Source organism: Lentinus tigrinus (genome assembly GCF_003813185.1).
Source record: "Lentinus tigrinus ALCF2SS1-7 unplaced genomic scaffold L226scaffold_56, whole genome shotgun sequence".
NCBI classification, from domain to species: Eukaryota; Fungi; Basidiomycota; class Agaricomycetes; order Polyporales; family Polyporaceae; genus Lentinus; species Lentinus tigrinus.
In genome coordinates, this window is record NW_027137965.1 from 68,434 (window position 1) to 92,949 (window position 24,516).

At 55.5% G+C, this 24,516-nt stretch overlaps 6 protein-coding genes across 6 annotated transcripts; 4 read left to right on the plus strand and 2 right to left on the minus strand.

The window, feature by feature from the left end:
• Positions 1 to 98: 98 nt before the first annotated feature.
• On the minus strand, positions 99 to 3,013 carry L226DRAFT_540399 (DEAD-domain-containing protein). Its single transcript, XM_067681863.1, has 8 exons — positions 2,850 to 3,013; positions 2,677 to 2,793; positions 2,102 to 2,612; positions 1,197 to 1,633; positions 1,026 to 1,139; positions 940 to 973; positions 552 to 889; positions 99 to 487 (listed from the first exon to the last, which is right to left on the minus strand). Exons 1-8 carry the CDS (start codon positions 2,926 to 2,928, stop codon positions 264 to 266), a joined length of 1,854 nt encoding a protein of 617 aa, XP_067529328.1. The 5' UTR covers positions 2,929 to 3,013; the 3' UTR covers positions 99 to 263.
• Positions 3,014 to 3,426: 413 nt separating this feature from the next.
• L226DRAFT_495257 (uncharacterized protein) lies at positions 3,427 to 12,226 on the plus strand. The gene is made up of 37 exons (XM_067677512.1): positions 3,427 to 3,792; positions 3,854 to 4,293; positions 4,350 to 4,582; positions 4,640 to 4,748; positions 4,803 to 4,838; positions 4,891 to 4,903; positions 4,959 to 5,067; positions 5,120 to 5,258; positions 5,309 to 5,325; positions 5,380 to 5,407; positions 5,464 to 5,476; positions 5,534 to 5,585; positions 5,641 to 5,690; positions 5,744 to 5,759; positions 5,821 to 6,142; positions 6,205 to 6,436; positions 6,488 to 6,517; positions 6,578 to 6,761; positions 6,836 to 6,901; positions 6,958 to 7,001; positions 7,058 to 7,182; positions 7,243 to 7,481; positions 7,540 to 7,577; positions 7,641 to 7,713; positions 7,778 to 7,814; positions 7,867 to 7,995; positions 8,059 to 8,142; positions 8,201 to 8,754; positions 8,803 to 9,142; positions 9,205 to 9,884; positions 9,953 to 10,354; positions 10,410 to 10,666; positions 10,724 to 10,799; positions 10,859 to 10,878; positions 10,937 to 11,048; positions 11,112 to 11,780; positions 11,835 to 12,226. Exons 1-37 carry the CDS (start codon positions 3,564 to 3,566, stop codon positions 12,037 to 12,039), a joined length of 6,402 nt encoding a protein of 2,133 aa, XP_067529329.1. The 5' UTR covers positions 3,427 to 3,563; the 3' UTR covers positions 12,040 to 12,226.
• Positions 12,227 to 13,561: 1,335 nt separating this feature from the next.
• On the plus strand, positions 13,562 to 14,943 carry L226DRAFT_315347 (uncharacterized protein). Its single transcript, XM_067673843.1, has 3 exons — positions 13,562 to 13,774; positions 13,828 to 13,890; positions 13,946 to 14,943. Exons 1-3 carry the CDS (start codon positions 13,617 to 13,619, stop codon positions 14,817 to 14,819), a joined length of 1,095 nt encoding a protein of 364 aa, XP_067529330.1. The 5' UTR covers positions 13,562 to 13,616; the 3' UTR covers positions 14,820 to 14,943.
• On the plus strand, positions 14,944 to 15,336 carry L226DRAFT_315348 (uncharacterized protein). The gene has a single exon (XM_067673844.1). It carries the CDS (start codon positions 15,067 to 15,069, stop codon positions 15,274 to 15,276), a length of 210 nt encoding a protein of 69 aa, XP_067529331.1. The 5' UTR covers positions 14,944 to 15,066; the 3' UTR covers positions 15,277 to 15,336.
• L226DRAFT_540402 (uncharacterized protein) lies at positions 15,316 to 21,874 on the minus strand. The gene is made up of 7 exons (XM_067681864.1): positions 21,024 to 21,874; positions 20,852 to 20,971; positions 20,576 to 20,801; positions 19,977 to 20,482; positions 16,780 to 19,923; positions 16,214 to 16,720; positions 15,316 to 16,162 (listed from the first exon to the last, which is right to left on the minus strand). Exons 1-7 carry the CDS (start codon positions 21,750 to 21,752, stop codon positions 15,725 to 15,727), a joined length of 5,670 nt encoding a protein of 1,889 aa, XP_067529332.1. The 5' UTR covers positions 21,753 to 21,874; the 3' UTR covers positions 15,316 to 15,724.
• An 814-nt stretch (positions 21,875 to 22,688) lies between these two features.
• L226DRAFT_540404 (uncharacterized protein) lies at positions 22,689 to 23,841 on the plus strand. The gene is made up of 5 exons (XM_067681865.1): positions 22,689 to 23,255; positions 23,313 to 23,368; positions 23,453 to 23,502; positions 23,557 to 23,691; positions 23,759 to 23,841. Exons 1-4 carry the CDS (start codon positions 22,785 to 22,787, stop codon positions 23,583 to 23,585), a joined length of 606 nt encoding a protein of 201 aa, XP_067529333.1. The 5' UTR covers positions 22,689 to 22,784; the 3' UTR covers positions 23,586 to 23,691; positions 23,759 to 23,841.
• The last annotated feature ends 675 nt before the right edge of the window (positions 23,842 to 24,516 follow it).

A 24,516-nucleotide genomic window follows, 5' to 3' on the forward strand; every position in this document is an offset into this window, starting at 1 on the left:
CCCGGGACGGTCTCCACAGCCACCAATCCTAATCTGGCGGTGACGCACATACTTATCTGGATAAGCTTGGAATGAGTAACAAGTAAGTAATTCAGAGGAGCCAGTTTGGGGCGAGTTTAAGCATTCCATGCAATATCAGACATCTGAACCAGCGAGACAGAAGACATCAGTCAACATCAGTCTATATTGCATCCTCTAGATCTACGGCATAGATATCCATGGGGCAGCAGTACTCGAGGCGAGAGTAACGGCGAGCAGTACGTTCAAAAGGTAATTTTTGTGGGACCCTTGGGCTCGGGGATGTCGTCGCGGAAGAATGCACCGTACGCACTGTGCGTCTTCTTCTTGATCGTCATCGGGAACTTCTTCAAACCCTCTGCCTCAAACCCGCTCTCCCTCAGCACCCGCGCAAGCTCACCTGCGAGTGCGCGTTCATGCGCATCGCCCGTAAAGAATGTGATCGACTTGCCGCTCTTGCCACCACGGCCTGCAGGGGCAGCGACAGTCAGCTTCCGACCACAAGGATCAAGCACCCTCAGCTGCGGACGCACCAGTTCGCCCGATACGGTGAATGTAGTCCTCGATCGTCAGCGGGAACGTGTAGTTGATGACCGCAGCAACGTTGGGGATGTCGAGCCCGCGCGCAGCAACGTCGGTAGCGACAAGCAGGCTCGTGGCGCCTGTCTTGAAGTTCTGCAGCGCCTCCAGCCGCGCGGACTGCGACATGTCCCCGTGCAAGCCCCCAACCGAGAAGCCCTTGCTGTGCAGCATGCCCTCGACGCGCTGCGCCTCCTTCTTGTACAGCGCGAACACGAGGATACGGGCATCGTCGGACGAGCCCTTGGACTTCTTCGGCATCAGCGTGCGCAGGTGGCCGAGCAGCTTCGAGCTGCGGAGATGTGAGTGAGGCGGACACGAGCAGAAGAAGCGGGCACTTACTCTTTTGACCGCGCGTCATCGAAGACCTCGACCACTGGCGACGAATCAGCATCCAAGACGGCTCAGACTATCCCGTGCAGACGCACCTTGCTCAACGCGGCTGTTCGCCGTCAAGTCGTCGCTGCCAACCGTGACTCTGACCGGATGGCGCTGGAAGGTAGCGGCCAACCTCCGAACCGCATCCGGCCATGTTGCGCTAACTGCATAATCCGATGAGCAATCCCGGCACCCTCTCCGAAGGGCGTATTCGCACTTACACATGAGCGTCTGCCTCTCCGCGCCCTGCATCGTGCGCCCGATAATGTTGCGGATATCGTTCTCGAAGCCCTTGTCAAGCATCCGGTCCGCCTCGTCCAGCACAAGGTACGACACCCGGCTCAGATCGCACGCGCCTTCGTTCGCAAGGTCGAGTATCCGCCCAGGGGTGCCGACGACGATGCGTGTGACCTTGCCGCTCTTGTTCATGTTCTTGAGCATCTTGATCTGCGGGGCCTTGTCCACGCCGCCGTACACCGCGACGCTCGCGATCCCAAATGGCTCGCCGAGCTTCTCGAGCGTTTCGTGCGTTTGGATGGCGAGCTCGCGCGTGGGTGCCATGACGAGGACGGAGACAGTCGTGCCCTTCGCCTTCTTGTCCAAAGGCTGCGAGACGAGACGCGCGAGCGCGGGGAGACCGAACGCGAGGGTCTTGCCGCTGAAGTGGAAGCGTCAGCTCTGGTACGCGAGAAGGTTGGCCACAAGAAGCGTATTGCGCTCGCCGCAGAGAGATACCGTTCCCGCAGAGGAGGAGCGGATGGTGGTGAGCAAGTGATGGGCCGAACATCAAGAGTGGTCCGCATACATCCCACTACGCACAGTACAGGCCACAATATAATCCACCAGTCTTTCGAACCGCGCCAGTCCATGGTCAATGGCCGAACACGAGAAGGTTGGCTGCAAGAAGTATAGTGCGCTCGCCGCATATCAATACGTTCCCGCAGGGCGCATAGAACGGCATGGTATTCGAGCGGATCGCGATGGGCAAGTGCGGGCGTGGACTGCATACACCGCAGGCTACGGCTTGATCAACTCGCAGACCTTCGACTGCGCCAGTTCGTTGTTCAAGGCCGAACAGCACCAGCAGGCGTGATAGAATAGCGTCGAGGGCAAGATATATGCGCACCTTCCGGTCTCTGCGATACCAACTACATCACGCCCTTGCAGTGCAGGAGGCCAGGAGCATGCCTGGATAGGTGTCGGTTCCTTGAACCCATCGAATGCTGAGCGCAGCTCTGATGGGACGTCCAGTTGCTCGAACGTCAGGACAGGCGTGATCGGCTCTGCGCCGTCAGGTATGTGGAGGGTAATCTCGTTCTTCTGGAGGAACGCCTCAACCTCGACGGACGACGCGGAAGGGCGAGAGGAAGAAGGAGCAGTGGAAGTGGAGGGCTCTGCGTCAGAGGATCCCTTGCTCTTGCTCTTCTTCTTGTCCTTCTTGTCCTTCTTGTCTTTCTTTTCTTTCTTCGACTTAGGAGGCTTTGCATCTGCGTCGTCGGGAGCGGGCTCTGCAACGACATCTGAGTCCCTCTTGCGCTTCTTGTCCTTCTTGTGCTCCGACGCGCCCGGGACTGTGTCGCCCTCCACCGCGTCCCGCTTGCGTTTCTTCTTCGCCTTCTTATCTGCGGCAGCATCGTCTGTGAATGATCGCGACCTACTCTTGAGCCCCCAAAGCAACATCACATAAACTATCACACGTACCTGGTGAATCGACCACCATTGCATCTCCCGCCTCCGCCTCTTCACCCACCGCGTCAGTTTTCTTCTCCTTCTTCTTCTTCTTGTCCTTTTTCACCTTCGTAACCTCGGCTGCTTCTCCTGGTGCCTCGAGTAAGCCCGGCTGCAACGAACACGATATATGCAGACATACACACCGGCTACGTCGTTCTTGTCGTGTTTTGCATGCTTGTGCTTTGATTTCTTCGCTTCCGTCGCGTGGAGCTCGATGGTCATGGTAGAGGTATGTGCACAAGCTTAAAAAGCAGTGAGCCCCGCGAGTCAGAGGATGGAGGTGGCCTGGAGGCACCGTCGACAGTCGTGCACCAAGTTTTCTCCGATCGAGATCTGCGTCCGCTTTTCCACGTGGATGTTACCCAGCCACAGGGTTCATGACTTCTTACCGCAGTACGCACGCTGCACAGTAACCTTCTCTTATGGGCGCACTCTGCACTGATCATATGCGTAGTAGTATCGTCCAAGAACTACAGTGTAAGAATTGCTAGCGTTGAGTGCAGCAGCATCGATAAGCCTGGAATGTTTGGTATGTCTGATATATTACCCCGTTTGAATTTCCTGACACTCACACACGTGCATATCGAAGAAATACTAGGACTAGAGCGCATCCTTGGGCTTGCGCCCAAGGAAAATATATGCCGTAAAGTGCGGACCCTATATCTCATCGAGGGAAGGTGCCAGCCCTCCTGAGCGAACCTTGTGCCTCGAGTCGTCCCGTTGAGTCACTTGGACACGCGGCTGCATGGGGGGCCTTTGTGCTCGGTGCTCACCATCCTTTGTCTTTCGCCTTCGAGCTCTCGATTATCTCTTGTTTCCAACTGTCTCTCACCTATCCTGTAAGATCAAAACCCACCATGTCTGGGTCCCCTGTATCACCAGTCGATACGAAGGCTCGTGCGAAGGGACGTGTTGTCGGAGAAGCGATACTATCGCTCTTCGACACGACGTCCCTCCACAGCGAAGCCGCCGTCGAGTCCGCTGTCAGCACCTTGGACCGCCATCTTTCTGATCTATCCGTTCGGTTTGAGGATATATATGCCGTCATCAAGTCCGTCCCGTATTTGGTTGAGTTCGTCCTATGCGGTGCGTATCTCCCTTCAATCATGCCTATTATCTTGTAGTAATCTTGGTGGCTCACTCACAGCTTCGAGCGACTTTGCCTTCCGTTACTTGACCAATTCAATCTTCCAACCACACACCCACGATCTCGCGACTCTTCCGTCTTCCATCATACCCACCTTGTTAACCCAATTCTCCAGTCGCCTCCCGGATGGCGCACCCCGCGACTTGGCAGCTCAGCGGAACGTCGCAAATGCTCTACTCTCTGCTCTTGAGTGTCTTGCTGCACTTCAGAAGGACGGGTGCCTCGCGGACGAAGATATTGATGCTCCTTCGCCGGGTCGATGGGCCGCAAAGGCTCATCAGGGCATAAGGCAGAAGCAGGGTCGGTCGGTCCGCGCTGGCCGTCCGACAAGTATCAGTACAAAACCAATCACCGACTGTGGCAAGGAGATCCCTATCTCGAAGTCCCAAGCCATGACCCTGGCGTCGGAGATCGTTGAGCAGCTGGCTAGTATGTTGCAGGTACGTCGTTAGTACGCTTTTATTCCGCTGGAACAAGATTTAAGATCATTTGATAGGAATACTTCCGTGCGTTCCGCACCGTGGACGTCGCCGCGCTGTACAAGACGGCGTACCTTCCGCACTTGCTTCATGTAAATGTGGATGCTGAGGCTCCTCTGACCCAAGTACAGCCCGCGGCGAGTAAGATGGGTCCATGGCGCATTATGTTTTCATCCCGCGCTGGACGGGACCTGAGGAACGTGAAGAACGATGACCAGAAAAGATGGAAAATCGTCATCGGTAAGATCGCGTGAGTTTCATACTACTGCCGTGCGTTGCAATCCACTGGACAAGCACCACATTACAGAGACCTATCTCATGGCTACTTCACGCCGGACAACCAGAAGCTTCTGTCTGGCGGAGACATCAACATACCCATATACGAAGCCAAGATGACCGGGGATTCTCGCCTGGTGGTAGGTGACACTCAGGTCCTCTCTCCGTTCTGGACTGAGCGCCTACACTGACAGTACTATATCGATTGCGTATATGATCATGATAGCCAGGTTCGCCTATGATCCTCCCGAAGCTCTTCGTTGTCTGACCGCCCATCTGCAGGCCCAGATTCAAGGTCGTGTTCCACCACCCTGGACAGCGATTGACGCAAGCTCACCAAGCTTGCACAGTGATCAAGGTGTTCGGCATCTACACCCACGCACAGATAGACAAGAGATTCTGGGACTCTGCTAGCAAACAACTGCGGACTATCTCTCGAGATCCTGAATACAGAAAGAGGTACGCAGATCACCTGCCTTCCGCGCATCTGTATTTACGGCGCTCCGCACAGATGTATCGCTCGCAAGTCCTTCGCCAAGGGTGACTGCGTATACCTGCCGGTTGTATTTACCGGCTCCGTCAACACGGCACCACTCATAACCTCGACGCCTTCTGTTGACAAGACTATCACGAAGGAACAGCAGGAAGAGGTACGTCGAAGCATGCAGTCAACCCAACAGGACTCTGACAGTGTCTCTAGCTTCATAGTCTTCTCGTGTCAGTGCAGATACCCATTATCATATTCAACATCTGACTCGATGATGGTGATAGGTTGGAGAAGTTCATGACATTCTCGCGGGTTAGTTAGCTTTCCTCTCGTCACAACTCATTACTGAAGCCCCATACTACATGCAGGAAGTATTGAAGTGTGCGTGCTCACATCTCGTACTCGGAGGATCGAACACTAATGAGGGGATGTTGATAGCCATTCTCGACGATCAAGACATGACGACAGTATTCGATCTTGGCTGGCTTTCGTGAGTCGTCCTTCAAGTTGAGATCATGCACACCACAATTTCTCAATTCTTACAGAGAAAATGAGAGGAAAATAATGGATCATCCATCGTCGTGCTTCGCACTCGGTACGTCCCTGTCATGTCCATCCGTCAGTTGATCACTAAATCAGGTCATTCAGGACGTGGAGGTACGGGGTGAGTAGTCAGGTATCATGTGGTCTGAACGAGGAGTAATAACTTGGTACGCATCGATCAGCAAGACGACCACGATGGTGTACAAGATGATTTCCCTGGAACGATCATGGGCTGACCGTTTCCAGCTAACGATGCGAAAGCCGAGACAGCTGTTCGTGACGCAGTCGCCAGAGCTCGTACTGAAGGTCAAGGAGTACTACGACAACCGGAGCCCTTCCCTCGCGCTCGCTTCTCATACGCCAGGCTCGCCCGGAACTGCCGCGCCTGAGACCGCAGAACAGGCCAAGCAGTCCTTCCTCGGCGCAGACGAGGTTGTCTTGAACTCCGCGCGGTACGGTGAGCTCAAGGACGAAGACTTCCCCATGTTCGTGACATATCATCAGGTGAGTATGGTGCCGTTGTAAGCCCAATCCTGAGTCGAGGTCGTTAATGAACGCCTCTTCAGCTCTGTGGACTCCTCGAGGCCGAATATCGCTACCTCGTGGAGGAAGGGAAGACGAGTAGCACACAGGCGGTGCAACTGCGGGACGCTCTTGGACTCAAGCAGAAGACCGCACATCCCAGCCGTCGCAAGCGCTATGTAGAAGAAGCACTTCCCGTCATCGTCGACTTTGATACCTTCTTAGAGAAGTACTGGACCCATTTCCCCGAGTCTCTGCTGAGGGACGCAAGCTTGAGTACGGATTTAGCTGGGAGAGGCGTGCTATAGCTGACGGCCGATGGTACAGGTCCGGAACTGGTATTCGGAGAGATCATGGGTAGGTGTCCAATCGTTCCGAAGGTGTTATGACGCTTACGAACAAACACTACGCTTGCAGGCGTCATCAAAGGGTCTCAGCGAGCGCTTGAGTCCGAGCAAGGTTACCTGAGCGAGGACGTATACTGCAGTATCCGACGCCGGTCCAATGCCAGCTCCATGTCCCAGCGCATCTCCATCTACCAGATTTTCCGGGCTTACTTGCTCAAAAAGCGAGATAACGGACATTACGATGCCGCGGATAGGTCTGTCAAGTCGCAACTTCATGATAGTATGGCACTGAGCTCGATTAACATATATTTTCTCGCTGTCTCCATAGGACAAGGATGCTCATCAAGTGTTTTGAGATCTTGCAGCTCCCTCGAGACTCGCTTCCGAAGTTCATGTGTGTCTTCTACGGCTATTCATAGGCCGATCGTGGCTCTCATCCTTCTTTTGTAGCTACATCGACGAAGCGCAGGACAACCTCCTCATCGATGCCTTAGGTGCGAACAACCTGGAGTCACATGCAATGCTTCGGACTGACATGCACATCGTGTAGTTCTGCGCAAACTCTGCTCGAATCCTGATGGTATGTTCTGGGCTGGGGATACGGCTCAGACCATCTCAGCCGGCAGCGCCTTCCGGTTCCAAGAACTGAAGGCATTCATGTACTCGGAGAGAGAGGTGCGGGTCGGTGATATTCTCAGTATGCGTCCTGCTGATGGCGCCTTCTTACTACTTTAGAAAGAGGCTGAAGCTAGTCTGGGGAAGTGCGTGCAGGCGGAGACGTTCCATCTCACGACCAACTATCGCTCGCACGCGGGGATTGTCGAATGCGCGAACTCGGTCGTAACACTGCTCATAAAATACTGGCCCGATTCCGTGGATCGTCTGCCCCCAGAATATGGGCAAATCGCTGGGTCGAAGCCGAAGTGGTACAGCAGTGAGCGTGCTGAAGTCCGTCGCGCTCTGTTCACGGATGCGTGAGGATTCGTTCTTATCTTGCCTCATGAGTTTTGTCTAAGTCTACATTGGATTCAGCGACAGCGGTGCCAGTATCGACTTCGGACACAAGCAGTGTGAGCGACCTTGAAAACAATCATTTCAAGTTCTCATTGATCGCATATCCGTACTCATGGCAGGTATCCTGGTTCGCAATAATGCAGCACGAGACCGCCTGCGGAAGGAGATGAATTCTAGCATCGGGACGATTCTGTAAGGAAACTGTATTATCCCTCACCACACTGCGCCTGACCATTTATTCATTTCCATCTCCTAGCACCATCTACGACAGCAAAGGGCTAGAATATGACGATGTAGGAGGGAGTACCACAGGGCCTCCCGCAGTTTACTCATGAAGCCATTCAGGTCCTCCTGTACAACCCCTTCGAGGATTCAACAGTCGAGGTGTCCCAGTGGGAAGTCCTTCTGAACGAAATTCCAGGATCCAATGGCCCCAAATTCGACGTAGGAAAGCACACAGGCGTCTGTAGAGAGGTGCGTGATCTTCAACTGATGTGAAAGTGGGCAGGACTCAATACATTAGTATGGTCTGTCCAGTTGAAGCACCTGTACGTGGCCATCACCCGCGCTCGGAAGAACTTGTGGATTCTGGATTCTTCCGAATCCGCGGTACCTATCAAGGTGGGTCGATTACCTTTGTCCTCATGGTGTCAGGTGGCGCCTGACATCGAGATTGCAGCGCCTCTGGGAGAGCAAAGACCTCATCTCAGTCCATCAGCCGGGGGAGCCAATCGAGAGACTCGGAAAATCATCTAGCAAGGATGAATGGGCCAGCGCCGCGCGCAATCTCTTCCGCAAAGGCCAGTACTCAGAAGCTATGCACGGTTTCGAGCGGGCGGGTCTCGAGTACGAGCAGCAAGTTGCGCTAGCTCACCTCCTTCGCAGCCAAGCGCGTGCCACTCCGGTCAACCCCCGCGTCGGTATCTGTCAGGCGGACGCCTTCCTTAAGGCAGCAGATGCGTTCAACAAGGTCGCAGATGGATCAGAGCATTCGGAGCGGTTCTATCGTTGCGCTGCTGAATGCTACACGCGTGGTGGGGACGATCGCATGGCTGGAGCTGCGTATCGTGCGGCAGCGGAGTACAGTCTGGCTGCGCAACACTACCGCAAGGCAGGATGCTTCGATGAGGCTGTGGAGGTTGTCAGAACGCATCGCGACGAAGTCTCCTCGGCAGTCCAGCAGCACATCATCGAGGTATCCAAGTTGCAGTACGTTCGCGGGAATCACATTGAGTAGGTCTGCAGTCTGGCAATGTTGGCGATACACTGATCATTTTGTAGGAAGGCGAAGGACTTGTTTGATAACGACAACACAGCGCTCGCAGAGTATATGGACGACTACGCTTCCGTCGCCGACTGTGCAAAGTTCCACAAGGACGAAGGAAACCATGCAAAAGCGGCCGAGTACCACATCAAGGAACGTCAGTGGTGCGACGCTGCTCGGCTCTTGTTGCGTGATCGGCAGAGTGCGGAGGCTGCAAGGTGCATCCTGGAGGGATTGTGGGAGCATCTTTCTTTGTGCACTCCCGAAGAGAACTGGAGCGACCCAACGATCATGGATCTGCTAGGCTTTGCGGAAGTGCTTGATCGTCAGCGGATACCAGCTGCCGCTCGAAATGAAGTACGTCTTATTGCATGTCTGTGCTTGGTTCCCCCGGTCTGATGTTGTCTGATGTGATTTAGCTCGCGATGTTCAAGGCTATCTTTGAAGACGACATTGCCGGACTCAACCGTCTCGGTGATCTATTCATCCGCCAGGAACAGTTCGCAGCTGCTGTGCTCTGTCTCGACCAGGTCTACTCACACCCATATACCCTGCAATATTCTAGTCTGGCAGAGATCGCGTCGTGCTTCCGCACATTCCTCAACCTTGCCCGCACGTTACAACGTCTCTCATGCGACCCTGATCCCTGCAATAACCGAGTGGTTCAGAAGCTCCTGGCTTTCTCGGCATCAAACGACTCAAGCCAGGAGATGTTCATCGTCTTCGCACCTTCCAGCCATCTTTACGCCGTATGCAATCTCAAGAACGCGCCAGGGATGCAGCGTAGTGGACGTCATCTGCTCGTTCCGCGCTGGGAACTCGAGCCCCTCGTCAAGGAGACCCTACGGGAACGGCTGAAGGGTCACGTTCACGAGCAGAAAGAGGCTGCGCACGACCTTGGCCCTCGGTTGGAGCCATGCGTGATATTCGCTTTTCGTCGAGACTGTCCTAAGAGAGATTGCAGGCAGATCCATGTAACAGAGCAGAACGTCAACTCCACATACAACACCCTCGTTCGCATCCGGGTCATACAAATCATGATTTATCACACGCTCTATGCCTCGGATATCCCTTTCGACGAGCTCCATAAACAGCAAAGGTTGTCTTTCCTCGTCTATCGGTATTTTCCTGTGCATATGCTGACTGTCTTCTACCTCTGGTAACTAGGGTATGGCTCCGCCGGCTATATGAAGCGTTACATCCGCCGCACATCAACTTGGGCGCGCTGCACACACTCTCGCCCGACTTGATTCCAGAATTACGACAGGCTCGAAGCATCTTGAAGGTGTGGGTGCGCGACTTCCTGAACAGGATCCACCCAACCAAAGATACTCCGAGGGCGGTCTTCTTTGTCAACTTCATGCGCGCGACCAGACTCGCCATACTCTTTGATCGGCGGACAGCCACAGGAAACCTCCATCGTATCCCGTGTTCAATGCGCTTTGAGTGGCAGAGAGAACTAACCTACTGTGTTCCCGGCCATGGTTCCTACTATATCGTACACGACCTCATCAAGATCCTCCGCTGCGACGGTGCGGATGCGCTTGACCGGGGTGTCGCACTCTTGAGGTTAGTTCTTGCCGGCTATCACGAGACTTGCATCGTACTGACCATCACTCCATAGTCATGTCGTGGACAGACAAGTCCATATGGATATCAATGTCCTTTGTGACTTCATGGACCATCTATGTACCGCCATATTGATTGCTACGCAGGGACCCAAGACACAATGTTTGCATGGCCTCACCCTTCCGACGACTTGGTGGATACGCATCGCGAGCGACATCGGCTCTGTTGCTTCTATGTCGACTGCTGATTGGTCTCAGTACACATTCATTGCGGAACGCCTCCTTCATGCCGTCGCATCTGGTGAACGTGCAGGTGCGACACCGAGCCGTGCAGATCATGACGTTGAATGCTTGTTGACCCCGCAGACAGACTACCTCCGCTTCGAGAGAATTGACATGTCCGCTACGAATATCAACTTTACACGTTCCATATACATCGAAAGAATGTAAGTCCGTATTTCCAGAATTTTGGACATGTCTGATGAATGGGAACGGTATCAACTAGCTGCAAGAACCTCTTTCTGTGTAAGCCTTGGGCGATTTCCCAGCGTGTAGACTCTCTAACGCTCACTGTCCTACCCAGTGGGTCATCACCTTGGCACAGCTCAATCCAAGCAATTCATCATCCAGGCCCTCACGACTGTGTGGACAGAGTCTATGTCCATCAACCCGCCCCTCCAAAACATGACATCACGGTATGCATCCCCCACACCCACACAAACCCCATACTTTCTTGGCTCATTATCATAATCGCAAAGATATCTGAACACAAGAAACTGGGACACGCTGGAACTCAACATGTCCCGTACTCTGGCTGGATACAAGTGTGATCGCCTGATCCAATTCCACCACTTCACGCTCTCTGCTCCCAGCTCGACCTTTTTGCCGGCGGGCACCCGCAGGATACGGTACTCGAAGCCAGACGAGATCATTACTCTGCTGGGTGCTCAACATATCCAGATGTTGTCCGAATCCTCAGATGCACACAGCGATGTCGTTGCCCTACCTCCGGCTTCCCTTCCTCGTCCTCCACAACATGACCAACCACCTACCTCTTCGATGGTGAAAGACGGCAACGAATCTGGAACGCCCCTTGTGGAGTTCACGGCTGCTGAGGAGTCCGCTGCAATCAAGATTGCAACTGCGTTTCGCGATTATATGCGTCGGAAGGCCGCCGGCAAGGACACCTTGACAGAGATGCGGCGTCGTCATCTCGCCGAATTCCAGGCCAAGTCTGAGACTATGCGTTGGCCCGAGTCAAGCCGCTCGTACGGGACCTTGTTTCGGAGAGCGGTCCCGCGTCTCATTCTCGCGCTCGAGTGTCTGAACGATCGTCTGTCTGAGACGAAGGCCAAAGCCAAGGCTCGGCTCAGCAAAGTCAGACATGTCGAGCTCGAAGCGGTTCAGACGGAGCTGGACGAAATCTCGTACGCTCTTCACATCCGCAACTGATAGAAAGCTGACCCTTGGATATATTGCAGTGATTGCGTCAGAGAAGTTCGGCAACTGCGCCAGGTGCTGAACCCCGATGGGACGATTCACAGAATGCACGACCATGCGAGACTAGAGAAAGCCGCGATCGATACACAGAAGCTTCATGAACGTCTGGAGGGTGGTTCATTCGCATGGCGAGTGGACGTTGATCTCGCGATAGCACTCATTACCAAGGCTGGCGCCCGGCCGTAAGTTGTTTTGCCCTGCCAAGTTGTCAACGTAACCCGGAGTATCCTTCCATCGGCGTCCTGATCGAATTCCGAGCGTACGGCACTGTATGTATATGGACACTCGGACTTGTATACTAGTCTGTAACGATATGAGGTTTGCTTATGATGTTGTTCCCATACCTAGCATTCTTGCTCCCTGATTCCCGGACCAATGCAATGTGTTCCATAACGATGTTCTTCTGTCTCGCTGACCACCCGACTTCCGACCCTTTGCCATGAGGACATGGTTCTAACCATCAACCTTGGCTTCTCTGCGCCATGTTCCTTGCGAGTGATTCGTATGTATGATGTCGGCTTGAGGCCATACGACAAGGCTTCTCGCTCGGTAAAGCTGACCTCCGGAGGCGCAGCGTTCCCGACCTCTTGTGAGTCTCTTGATTTAGATCTATTCTCATCCTCCGAGTCCTCTCTCAATGCGATTCGCGAATTATGGTCTAAGTGCGACGCTTGTAACAGCCAAATACCAGGTGGACGTGTCATGTGCCTCTCGTGCGGCATCTTGAAGTTCACTGTCGACCTGTGCGATACGCCGGAGTGGTTGCGCGACGGTGATTGGTACCGACGCACGAGACGATCTCGCTACCCCTCACCTGCCATCTCACGACATGTTCAAGGTTCGCACGGCGATACACCAATTCAGAGAGTTCAGACCGGCACATAAGGCAGCTGTGGACGCGTTGAAGGTGGCTCGCAAGATACTGGAGGACGCGATACAGCCTGAGGGAGGAGTCCTCAGAGGCTAGTGCGCGGAAGACCACGACAGAAGAGACCGAACAACCAAGGAAACCGCCGATTTGTGCCAAGTGTAGTCTCTCAGCCATGCTGGTACTGCATCGAGTGTAGAGGTGAGTACTATGCGATGATACATAGCTGCCTTTCATCGCCCCGGTGACCAACCATGACGTTCACTGGACTTCGCAGATTCCAATGCTGAGTCTTGCACCGGCATCTTCATCTGCGACGCCTGCGACATGGAACACGGGGGCTTCGCGGTCGGCAAGCACAAGGCCTGGCACGGGCTCGTCAAAGTGCAAGTGCAGAGCTCGCTCTGCAGACGCTGCAACGTCTGAGCGAGCATCGAAGAATACTCGCATGAACGCGCTTGAAGGGAACTTGAAGAAGATGCAGTACAAGATTGACCAGAGCCTTGTCTCCGTTGACGAGAAGGTCGAGGTCGTAAAGGTAGCACGCGCAGGACCACGGTCTTCGGTGCCGTTCCGACAGTTTGGATTCTTCGGGATCCGAGAGAATTAGGGCAGAGACGTCCTTGCCAGCAGCTCCCGGAGGAGGATTTTTGCCAGATATTTTCGCCATAAGGAAGAGAATACAGTGTAGAGAGTTTTGGTTGACTATATGCGCTTTGTACTCGCGAGGGGGGATGTGGAAGGAAGTCAAGCAACTTGGGCGCGTAGGCGCCCTTAGTAAGGCATCCGTTGTGGTTCACGCTTCCCACCTACACTTGCGAGCATCACCACCCACGCTTCTATCTTTCTGACCTCCACCACCCTTTGCCCTCCCGCCTCACCAACTCTACATAAGATGCAAAAGGATGACACATCGGTCGTGCCTCGTCGATCTGCGCAGGCAGTCACTCCGCTGAAGACCAACCCCAAACGCAAGCGTGAGGGACGCCTGGTCGCCGTTGAACGCGACAAACGAGCAGATTATGACGAATTCATGATTGAATTGAAAGCGCAGTAAGTAAGCTTAGTCCCTCTGTCGATGTCCACGTTCTGACTGAACCCTGCAGCTTAGAGGCTGTTGCAAGTATGACTCTGGAAAAGAGGATTTGGGAGATATATCAACATACCTCGTAAGCAACTCAATTTGTCAGTCGTCTTGCATGTACTGAACACATGCTTCTGTAGCAACGCTGACCTGTTGAGGCTGAAGTGGCCCCTCCACCTGGCGTTTCACATGATCCCCATACCTCTCACAACGCCAGTCAAGACGATTAAAGGCCAGCGATCTGCGAGAAAAGCGCCCCGGGATGAGCGACGCTACAAGGAGGCTTATAGGATGCTGTTGTTGGAGATGTTCCCTGCGTCCCTGGGGTTCTACGTCCGGGAGGAAGTCCTGGCGACTGAGGAGCACCATCAATCCGATGCCGTCGACACCGGCATCCTCTTCGTCATCGTCTGGAAGGACATGCCGTTGCTCATGGTCGAGTTCAAGGATCCTGACGTCCTGAACCCCAAGTCAGGACGTGTGAAGGCCGACGCGCAGATGCGACGCCGCCTCCGCGTCGCCGTCCAAGAGATGGTCCCTGGTATCACGTCTGTGTACGGCTTGTCCGCCATTGGACTCAACGTCCGCTTCTACTACGCTTATAAGCGCGCGGATGACAAGCTCATCATCATCCCCGCTCCCGTCAAAGAACCCGCCGATCCTACCTGCTTGCCGTCCAAGGACTACCTTGCCGACCAGTGGTTGATGAAGATTACGGATTCCAAGGCGGTCGCTATGTTGCGGCAGATACGTAGGGACATCATTGCGATGGTACGCGCAGCCCTGGAGCAGGCACCTGCGGTGCTCGAGGAAATGCTTAAGCTTAAGCTCTGCGACGTGGATGTGGATGCGGCTGTTGCTGAACGCGAGAAGACTCGCCTCCTGCTCAAGGCCCTGGACACAGACGTTGCCGTTCCTTTCGAGGGGAATGCCTACGTTGAGACGTACGGTATTCCGGAGGGGGAGGTCACGGACAACGAAGACGATAACCAGGGCGAATACAGCCACGAATGATGCCATGGTAGATAGGCTGAGCGGGAGACTCCTTCTTGGACACGCAGCGTTATACCCCGTCCCCGCTTCTCTCCCCGTCGCGCGCAGCGTCCTCGTCGAGGCCGACGGCGCCCACCACTTGTCACTTTGTCCGTTCGTAGACTTATCCGCCCATCATGGTGTCGCGCATCGCCAGCAGTTATCGAGGCTCTTCATTCCGCCCTCACTCAACTCCTAGTAGCCCATCTCCTTTGCCAAGAACGTGCCCATGTTTTCTCCAGCGTTGCCGAGGCCTCCAGAGCTGACAACCTGCACCAGGAGGACGGACGGCCCCTCCTTAGACAACGACTATCTCTCCCTGTTCGTACGCGCAGACATATACTGGAACGTCGAGACGTTCGTTCTTCGAGAGTTTAGTATGCTCCGCTCTGGCTCGATGATCCGTTCCACAGCATTCGACCGGTACTGTCCTAATTAGCCTTGCAATTGATAGACATCGGAGCAAAGTTGATTGCGGGCACCGTGAAAGTTCCGGATTAATGCAATGAATTCCAGACCGTACAACAAGGATGAAGCTACCCAGCATTACTCCACTGTGTTAACCATTGTGAAGGTACGGATAGGTACGAGCGATATGTTGGGGTGGGATATTGGTAGTAGACTGTAGGCCAAGAAGACAATTCGGAAGGGAGCAGCGATGTACGTACGGTATATAAGGGTGGTATAAAAGTGAGGATGAGGTAGTTTTAGATACGATATGAATACGGTGAAACAGAGTCGGGGATGAGGATGAGAGACGACGGCGACCGGAAAACCAATGCATGCATATGTGAGAGCAATCCGACAATTGAAGAGATGAGAGATAGTGTGAGTACTTGGAGATATGGCACCAAGTTAGTATCCTATGAAATGCAAATAACCTCGTTCTACGACCACCAGCCATCCTCACCCTGCGTGGGCACCGCGGAAACGACACTGGGCGAAGGCGACGGCGCACGGAAGCCGCGCCAATTGGGAGGGGTATTGTATCTGCTCTTGGGTGTGAACGTAGGGATGGTTGCAGGCTGCCTCCATGGGGCGTGAATGGAGTCGCGGACGGATGGCTGCGGGGGAGTGGCGACACGGACGTCGTTCGTCGTGCCGTTGTGCTGAGCCTTCGGCGTGCCTGCACGACTATGGTCGTAGATAGTGCTTGCACGCGAGTCGGGACGCGGCGGAGGGTGCGTCTTGCCGTTCTGATAACGAGTGACAGGCTGTGGCTGTAGGACAGTGTTGGGCTTCTTGGCCTTGTCCACTTCAGCTTGCAAGCGCGCAACTTGAGCCTCGAGAGCGGCGATCTGGTCGAGCAGCTTGTTCTGTCGATCCTGGAGATGTTGTTAGGAAGAAATATGTCTGCCAAGGTAGGACAGACGTACCTTATCTACGCGTTCTTCGGAATCTCGCTCCTCGAGGTGAAGCTTCATAAGCGCGTAATCCGCATCGAGCTGCGAATGTAACTGCTCGAGCTCGTCCACCCTCGTCTGCGCCTTATCGGCACGCTTCTCCTCCTCCTTTGCACGCTTCTCCCATTCTTCCGCACGCTGCCTTGCCTGGAGAAGACTCTGCCTCGACGTTTGTACAATCTTCTCGTGGTTCGCGGCCTTGTTCTCGTACTCTTTCACGCGACGCTGGAGAGCGGTGTGCTCCCCTTCGAGAACCTTGCTACGATCGCGAATACGGCGAAGCTCCTTCAGCTCCTCGGCATCAACCTGACCCACGAGGGTCGTGAGCGTCTGGATTTGTTCAGCCGCACGACGCAGCTCGTCCCAGTTGCTCTCTTGTGAGGCCAATTCATCGTTTCGCCTCTTCTGGTCGGCGAGGTCGTCCGCGAGCGAATCCTTCTCGCGAGTAATGAAGGATACCTTGAGCTCCAGTGCGTCAACCTGTAGAAACAAACGTCACGATAAGAGGACATCCACAGAAGCATAACGACTGAACACACCTTCGCCCTGAGCTGCTGCTTATCCAGGTTGAGCTCATCCTTCGACTTCTCAAGCACCGCGATCCGCTCCGTCTGACTCTGCGCCTTAACATCCGCATCCTTGAGCCTCTCCAACGCACGCGCAAGAGCCTGCTCCAACTCGACATTCTTCGCCTCCAACGCCACTGTCTCCGCAGCCTTGTTCGAGATCGAGTCCTGGAGCGTCTCCAAGCGCGAGTTGAGTCGATCGCGTTCACCCTCCACCGCCTTGACGCGCTCGTTGAGCATTTCCTTCTCGACACGGACCTGGCCGTGCGCACCACGCGCCTTTGCGAGCTGGATCTGGAGCTCAGCGTTTGAAGACATGAGCCTCCGGATCTCCTCCGAATCCTTCTGGGAGGTATCGCGCGCAGCAAAGTCGGCATGAGCATTCTGCAGGACCTTCGTGGCCTCGACCATGGCCTCGGGGAGGGCGTTGATATGCTTGATTATGTCGTTGCAGAACTCCGAGAACTCCTGGTTCTGCGACACCAGCTTCTTCTGCTCGTTGGCGAAGCTCGAAACCACATTCTCGATATTCCTGAGGGCCTTACTCGAGCCCGAGTCCTTCTCGACACGGTCTGCACGTGTCTTGAACTCGCTTTGCGCGCTGCTAAGCGCCTCAGTAGCAGCGGACAGGCGTTGGGGAAGGTCGGCGAGGGCGCCAAGAATGTCCTCCTGGACGGCCGAGAGGTCGAGCTGCTGCGAGACAACTGCAGGCTCCTTGCTAGCAAGCTCCTCCACCTTGCGCTGCACTTCCGCGAGGGGCGCAACGAGCGCGCGGACGTTCTCCGTGACCTTATCCGAGAGAGAGTCAATGTTGAGCGCACGGTCGCGGACAGCAAGACGCGAATCGAGACGCTCGACGACGAGGTCCGACACCTGCTCCTTGATCTCGTGGGCATCCAGCGGGCCCACGATCGTCCTGAGCTCCGACGTGAGCCGGCCAACCACCGCATCCAGGTTGATCTGAGGCTGGAGCGAAGGCAGGATAGGGACAAGGCGGTCGACGATGAGACCTGCAGTCTCCCGCTTGTCCGACGCGAGGTCGATGAGCTGCGAGATGTTCGGCTTGACGGCCTGAGCGAGGCGCGCGGTGAGAATGTCGTAGTCGATCGGCTCCGCACGAAGGGCAGCGATGTGCGGGAGGAGCTTCTGGAACAGGTCCTGGAAGAGGTGCTCGTGGTTCGTCGAGGGCGCGCGGGAGGTCTCCATAGCCTGAATGCGTGCACCGAGTTGAGACATCGCAGAAGCGAGCGTGCTGATCGTCCTGTTGCCAAGGTCCTCAATGAGCTGCTTCAGTTCCGTATCGCGTTCGCGGGACACCGGGGCCTGGCTCTGAGGTTGAGACTTCAACAACGTGGTGATCTCCCGCTGCAAAACCGCCCGAGACTCTTCGTGGCTCTGTTCAATAATGCTCTTCAGCAGCTCAAAGTCAAACTCGCCACGCCCGTCCATCTGGCTATCATCTAAGCCACGCGCAGCAGACTCCTGCAGTTGAGAACGGAACAGTGAGAGGACCTCCGAGATCGCGGCTTCCGTGGACGAGTTGAGTGGCTGGGCAGCAGGAGCAGTGGCGACCTTGTACTCGTTGAGTGCCCTCTTGATCGTCTCAAACTTCTCCTCAAGAAGCCTCTCCAGCCGCTGCTCGTACTGCTGCATCTCAATGCGCTTCGACAGGTTCATGGGTCCAACCGACATGTCGGACATGGTCTCGTCGTCGTCGTCATGGTGCCTCGGTGGAAGCGACGAGCGACGCGGGCGACGAACGCTGAAGACATCCTCGACTGCTGGAGAGCCGGGGTCCGTGAACAGGCGTGGGCGGCCAATGCGCTGGGAGATAGGCGGTACGTGGAGGTCGTCGAGCGACGGACGAGGGCTGTGCTCGTAGATATCGCGCGAGCTGAGACGCGAACGGACGGTCCTGCGTGTACGCTCGCCGTCCTCGTTGTTGACAAGGGCCTTGAACAGACCAGCAGGCACCGTATTGGTGGAAACGGGATGCTTGAAGTCGAGCGGGATAGGCGCGCGCTTGGGCTTCGCGGTGGGCGGGAAGGGGAGTTCCTCCGCGCCGATCTGAGGCACAGGCATGGCGACAGGGACAGGCATGAGAGGCTTGTTCTCATCGTTCTCCTCGTCCTCGCTGAACTCCGGAGACTGCGGGACATTGTCCTTCTTCTGCGAGAGGTATGGGTACGTACCCGAGAACACGAATGGCTTGGCAGCTGCGTTGAGGCCACCATCTCTGTTGGCTCCGACCGTGGTCGTGGGTGGGCTCGCAGGAGCAGAATGTCTTGCGGGTGCAGAGTCGGCAGGAGGCGGGAAGCGGAACGATGTCATCGTGTTGACACCCTCATCTGAACTATCCTCGTCCATGTCACTCGACCTCCTCTGCCTCTTCTCTCGTCCCTGCGAAGCACGAACAGGTGCCGGTGCAGGAACAGCAGGCGGCGTTGGCAGTGGACGCGCGACGGGGGCGGCGGGAGTGTCAAAGGTGAGCTGTGGAACCCCTGGAGGAGGACGGAACGTGAACCCGCCAGGCTTGAATTCCTGCGCAGCAGCGTTGAGGGGCTTGCCGAGAGACGGCGTGCGGCCGTGAGTCGGAGGAGTGATACCACCCGGTGTTCCAGAGGCACTGAACGCCCCTGCCGCCCATGATCCTGACTGGCGACTGGCACCGAAGACGAAGGGTTTGGCGAACGGATTCAGAGACTCTGTGCGAGGGGCCTGTAGCTGAGCAGGCCGGGGCTGCAGTCCACCGGGAGTAAGATACTGCTCTGATGCGTTACGAGAGTGGGCGAGTGCTGGGTCATGTCCCGTCTGAGCAGAATACTGTGAACCGCTGCGAGAGTGGGGGAGAGGAGGAAGCGGTCTCCTGCCACCAGCAGACTGCTGAGCATAATAATCGGTGTAGGGTCCGTGACCTTCGTCGCTCGGGTTTGACACAATATCGTCGTCCTGGCTTGCGGCCACGTCAGGCATAGGAGGAGGGCGGGGGAAGTTCGGTATTCTTCGAGGAATCTCGAGCTCCTGCTTGACCTGCTTGACGCGCCGCATCATACGGCGATGGAGACGCTCCTGGCGCGCCCGTTCCTCGTCAGAGGGATTTGACCACTCGCCGATGCTCTGCGCACGTGTCAGCCTGCTGCACCGAATTTTGACGATGAAGAGGACCCTACCTCATCGTCCGACGTCTCGTTCGTGGGCAGGTCTTCGGACCCAGTCCACTCGCCAACCGCCTCTTGATCGGGGTCGACGTCCTCGCCAGCATCAAGGTCCTCAACCTCTACCTCGCCACCAGGGCTTTGAAGCGGCAGTCGTCCATCCCGAACGAATTCCTCATCCCCCACCATTCCACCAACAGACCTCAACGACAGTGCAGCCGACAACTTCGAGACATGGCGCGAGTGTATCCTGCTCTGCGCCACCGTGCTGACGCCATCTTGCTCCGTGCCTTCTGCCGAGTTGATCGTAACGTCTGCGGCACCTATTTCCGAAGCGTCGTCGGCACCCAAGTCCTGTACCGCAATCTCCTCCTCCTCCTCCTCTGGCTCTTCTTCCTCCGGGATTTCCACACCAAACCCACGGAGAAAGTCGGGTCGACTCTCAGGTCGGGACAAAGAGGTAGGTGGGGCGAGCGATGCAACGCTGGTTGGGACACGTCCTTGCGGAGCATGGATGATCTCTGGGGGAGCAGAAGACGGTGGTGCGGGAGAATCACGAGCGAAGACTTGGTCAGAGCCAAGTGTCGCACTTGGCCCGAAAGGATTGAACGCACCAGACGGGTTATACAACGGCGAATGACGCGACGAAGGTTGTGCGAGCGAGATGCTGTGGGCGTGTCGATTCTGTTGCAAGCGAGGCGGGAGCTGGTTCGGAGATGGGGAGAGGTTCGTGGGCGGCTGCGGGGAAGTAGAAAGAGAGTTGGACGCAGATGCGTTTTGGGACTGTTGCAACTTGTTCAGCTTGAAAAAGAGAAGCGCTGGGTCGGCCGGAGACGAGATCTGCGGCGCCACGTTAGAGGGACAGTGTGCATGCAACGCGTCGGACTCACCGAGGCAGCACGCGCATGCGGGGCGTGTATATGAGGGACGGTGCTCCCGCTTCCACGCTCGACCCCCAGCTTCTGCAACTTCTCCTCTATGATCCTCTGCTTGATGGTATCCCAAGCGGCCTGCGTTAAACGGTGAGCAGCTACCACGGAGAACAACCACCAACGCACGCACCTTGCCCGGCAAGAACACATCAACTGTGGGCGGCAAATGGTATCTCCAAGAATCTGGTGGGTATAATTCGACGGTGCTGGTCTCCGGATACCTCACTTCGCCCTGAACGGGCACATCGGAAGGAACGAGAGGCATTCTTGCAAAGGAGGCACGCGTCGGGGGCTCGTCGCCCTCTCCCGGGATCGTCTCGCGCGGCAGGTTGACAATGACCTTCTTTGGCTTTTGTGCAGCAGGTTGGGCTGCGGCTGCAGCAGGCGTCGCCGGCATCGGACTGACCTTTCTCTGGGGACCTCCCAATACCGCCTTCGGGGGACCTCCGACGCTCATGCTCGCCGAACGCTTGCTTCTGGGCACAAACGGCGGAGCGAAAGGCGCAAGTCCAGGAACCATGGGCTGGGGAAAGCCGGCTTGGCCGAGCGGTGTCATGGGTATTCCAGGCGGTGGGAGGATGCCTGCGGCGGCGAGCTGCATGACACTCGGGTGGCTTCGATGCATCGACGGCCGACCGGGCGCGCCTGGTTGTGGTGGGAAGAAGTTGGGTTGCATGGGGGTCTGGAGGGGATGTGGGGGCCCGTTCATGTTGAACGGCGGGTGCATGCCCTGCTGTATCGACGTCGGCAACGCTGGAGAGAACATGGGCGGGTTCTCGGCGAAGGACATGGGCTGCTGGGAGTTGAGCGAGGGTGGGATGAAGAGCCTCGACAGCTGCTGGCGATGCTGGGACACCATGATGGGCGGATAAGTCTACGAACGGACAAAGCGACAAGCGGTGGGCGCCGTCGGCGTCGACGAGCTCGACGGTGCGCGCGACGGGGAGAGAAGCGGGGACGGGGTATAATGGTGAGTCGACGAGGAGGAGGAGGTAACCCGCTCGAATCCGAGCCGACACGTGCCACGTGGCTCGCTTAATCCTTTAATTGAAGCCTCCGTCTTTCAAACAATTACAATGCCATTACTTATGTACAAGGACAATGGGTGACTCTCCGTAAGGATTTGGATACAGCTTTTACTAGATGTCGGAGTCTGAAGTACGTGACCCGGCCGAAAACGAGATGCAATCACAGACCGTAATGTATTTGAAGTCCGATTTAGAGACAGCTTACTCCAGATCAGATACTGATTGCGACCTCCCTCGCCCATCTTCGACCATCATTGCGATGTCCTTCATCCCCTATTAAAGGTGTCCTCAACAGTTGGAAGGAGGTTGATAATAGTGATATAACATCAGGCTGTTGTCCTATGTGTTTATATGGTCTGGAAGAGGTTGAGATCCAGGTCACCAGATCATGCCCGGGTTAGGTATGTGAAGCGCCCATTTCGTAGTGAAGTACACATTCGAGGCTCGTCGGAGGGCAGTTTGGTCGATTGAATAAGGGGGGTACCCCCTATTCAGATCCCAGCCTTTAGAATGCGGACGAAAGGTTCATCCAACTTCAAGAAATCCGTCCGAGTTGCGAATTGTCACGCTCGGAATCTCAAGATATGCTCCGGCCGGGTTTGAACATTCATAACTCGTATCCAAACAGCTTACGGAGAGTCACCCAATAAGTCGCTGAAGTCTGGCTGGTTGCTCTCTTTGAGTATGTCTCGCTGCGCTCGCCTTCGATATTTGATTCCTGTTCCTTCTCCTTCTCTGTGTGAACTCCAACACTGGACGCCGTGGATGCGGAAGGTGTGCGACGACAACGCGATCTACATAGCGAACGCCCTTGTCGGAATTGAGCCAGAGTTGCAACCGCGTCCTTTCACGAACGACCAACTATGTCAGACGTCGCAACCCAGATCTCCTCCCAGCCTTCCAGTCCTGAACCACTCGATCGACCGTACGACTACAGGCGCGTTCGTGTCCATCCTCGTCCTGCTCCCCAGACCGCGTACGGCTTCCTCGAGTGTCGCCGGCGCTGGACTCGCTGGTACTGCGAGCTTGCCTACAAGGACAGGCTCTCCACACTGAGCCTGGATGAAGCCGACAAACTCCTCAAAAGGCTGGAGTTCACCACGTCGGCGATGCTCCCCGGCCTCATCTACTCGGAGTTCCCTGCCCTTGTCCCCCTCCGCAACCGCCTGCTACCTATCATCGACGGCAATCTCGTACCTCAACACTACGTCTTTGCTTTACGAGATGATGCTACATGGCAGGGTATGCTGGCGCCGTTGGATCCGGAGGTGGTTGAAGCAGTCGGACGGAGATTGGGGGTTCCGGGCCAGGAGCCCAACTGGTATCCTCGACTGGTACGTGCAACCAGCATCGCTTAATCGACGCAGATCTTCACTGAACTACTCTGCTAGCGGTGCCAAGTAACGGGACGCTGCATACGCCACCGTATGTTTGTATCGCAATGTCTGTGTGTATATTTCGGATTCTTTGTATCCGGCACGTTCCGTGGCCTCGTCGTCTTGCATGTGGCACCTACACTTCAATGACCCAGGCACTCTTTCAGCACGACTTTGCGACGCTGTGAAACTCAGACATTAGATGGCAAGTCACCAGGCTTTGATCCTCTGGACATCTGTTCACGCTGACAAGGCTCAGGTAACCCGGGTCGACACGTGCCACCTTGATTGAAGCAAGGCCGTTACTTGTCTTCTCCTACCGTCACCGGTCAGATATCGACGCGAGCTGTACTGCTGTCGAATTGCCGTAGATCTTGCGCGGGAGGAATATAGCGTAAGTACCCCAAATCTGCATGTCCCCTCTCGTATTCTACACGAATATACTTTGTATGTTCACTCAGGTCCAAATATTCATTGGCATTTAGCAGTGGCCCCTACGCAACCATGTTACAAATCGCATATCCCTGCGAGTATGTTAGTGGAGATGATGGTTCAGTCCGAATATCGAGTGAACTCCGCCGGGACGGTCAATCGGCCTCTGAAATGTGTAGGTGGCCTACGTTCGAGTTGTGAGTTCCAGATTTCAACTCAGCCTTCGAAGCGCTTCATCAAGATATCGTTGAGTATGAAGTGCTGCACTCCATCCAATGTTGTGCGCGGCCTTGCGGGGATGTGCAGTCATGGCGGCCGACGATGGACGCGATACTTACACTGGCCCTAACGTACAAGAGAACACTGCCACCAGCGACACGTTCTTCGGCAAACTCCCGGCCTTGTATCTTCAAGCGCTCCTCAACTACCGCAGCATCCAGTATGACCTTCCCTAGGCTTTCCGGCCCCGTCACGCTGATTCTGACAGGCTCTAGAGGTATCTAAAACGCGCGAAAATATCTCGGAGGTAAGATCGACCGCTATCATGTCTCCAGCGGTCAATGCAACGCGTATCGTATGGTACCTAGGAGATCGCAACGTCCGATGTCATGCGCTTGGAACACGGCACAGTAAAGGCTAGGTCCTTGTACAGCTTAGGGTGCATCTGACCCGATCTTCTACTGATATGAATTGCAATTGTGTCCCTCAAGCGCGAACCTTATGCCTCGCACCAGGGCCCTTCCCACTCTGGAAAGCCTCGTTGTCTCCGGCCCCAGTACGGTATAAG

What these genes read in the sequence shown, in the direction of transcription:
- L226DRAFT_540404 (XM_067681865.1), top strand. Translation starts at nt 22,785, where the DNA reads ATGTCAGACGTCGCAACCCAGATCTCCTCCCAGCCTTCCAGTCCTGAA. An exon ending in CCAACTGGTATCCTCGACTG is followed by an intron (nt 23,256 to 23,312) that starts GTACGTGCAACC and finishes CTACTCTGCTAG; the next exon opens with CGGTGCCAAGTAACGGGACG. An exon ending in ATGTTTGTATCGCAATGTCT is followed by an intron (nt 23,369 to 23,452) that starts GTGTGTATATTT and finishes TCAATGACCCAG; the next exon opens with GCACTCTTTCAGCACGACTT.
- L226DRAFT_315348 (XM_067673844.1), top strand. Translation starts at nt 15,067, where the DNA reads ATGTTTTCTCCAGCGTTGCCGAGGCCTCCAGAGCTGACAACCTGCACC.
- L226DRAFT_315347 (XM_067673843.1), top strand. Translation starts at nt 13,617, where the DNA reads ATGCAAAAGGATGACACATCGGTCGTGCCTCGTCGATCTGCGCAGGCA. An exon ending in ATGATTGAATTGAAAGCGCA is followed by an intron (nt 13,775 to 13,827) that starts GTAAGTAAGCTT and finishes TGAACCCTGCAG; the next exon opens with CTTAGAGGCTGTTGCAAGTA. An exon ending in GAGATATATCAACATACCTC is followed by an intron (nt 13,891 to 13,945) that starts GTAAGCAACTCA and finishes ATGCTTCTGTAG; the next exon opens with CAACGCTGACCTGTTGAGGC.
- L226DRAFT_540402 (XM_067681864.1), bottom strand. Translation starts at nt 21,752, where the DNA reads ATGGTGTCCCAGCATCGCCAGCAGCTGTCGAGGCTCTTCATCCCACCC. An exon ending in ATGTGTTCTTGCCGGGCAAG is followed by an intron (nt 20,972 to 21,023) that starts GTGCGTGCGTTG and finishes CGTTTAACGCAG; the next exon opens with GCCGCTTGGGATACCATCAA. An exon ending in AGCAGCAGCTCAGGGCGAAG is followed by an intron (nt 16,721 to 16,779) that starts GTGTGTTCAGTC and finishes TTGTTTCTACAG; the next exon opens with GTTGACGCACTGGAGCTCAA.
- L226DRAFT_540399 (XM_067681863.1), bottom strand. Translation starts at nt 2,928, where the DNA reads ATGACCATCGAGCTCCACGCGACGGAAGCGAAGAAATCAAAGCACAAG. An exon ending in CGACAAGAACGACGTAGCCG is followed by an intron (nt 2,794 to 2,849) that starts GTGTGTATGTCT and finishes TCGAGGCACCAG; the next exon opens with GAGAAGCAGCCGAGGTTACG. An exon ending in GATGACGCGCGGTCAAAAGA is followed by an intron (nt 890 to 939) that starts GTAAGTGCCCGC and finishes ACATCTCCGCAG; the next exon opens with CTCGAAGCTGCTCGGCCACC.
- L226DRAFT_495257 (XM_067677512.1), top strand. Translation starts at nt 3,564, where the DNA reads ATGTCTGGGTCCCCTGTATCACCAGTCGATACGAAGGCTCGTGCGAAG. An exon ending in CCGGGGATTCTCGCCTGGTG is followed by an intron (nt 4,749 to 4,802) that starts GTAGGTGACACT and finishes CTACACTGACAG; the next exon opens with TACTATATCGATTGCGTATA. An exon ending in CGCATCTGGTGAACGTGCAG is followed by an intron (nt 10,667 to 10,723) that starts GTGCGACACCGA and finishes CCCCGCAGACAG; the next exon opens with ACTACCTCCGCTTCGAGAGA.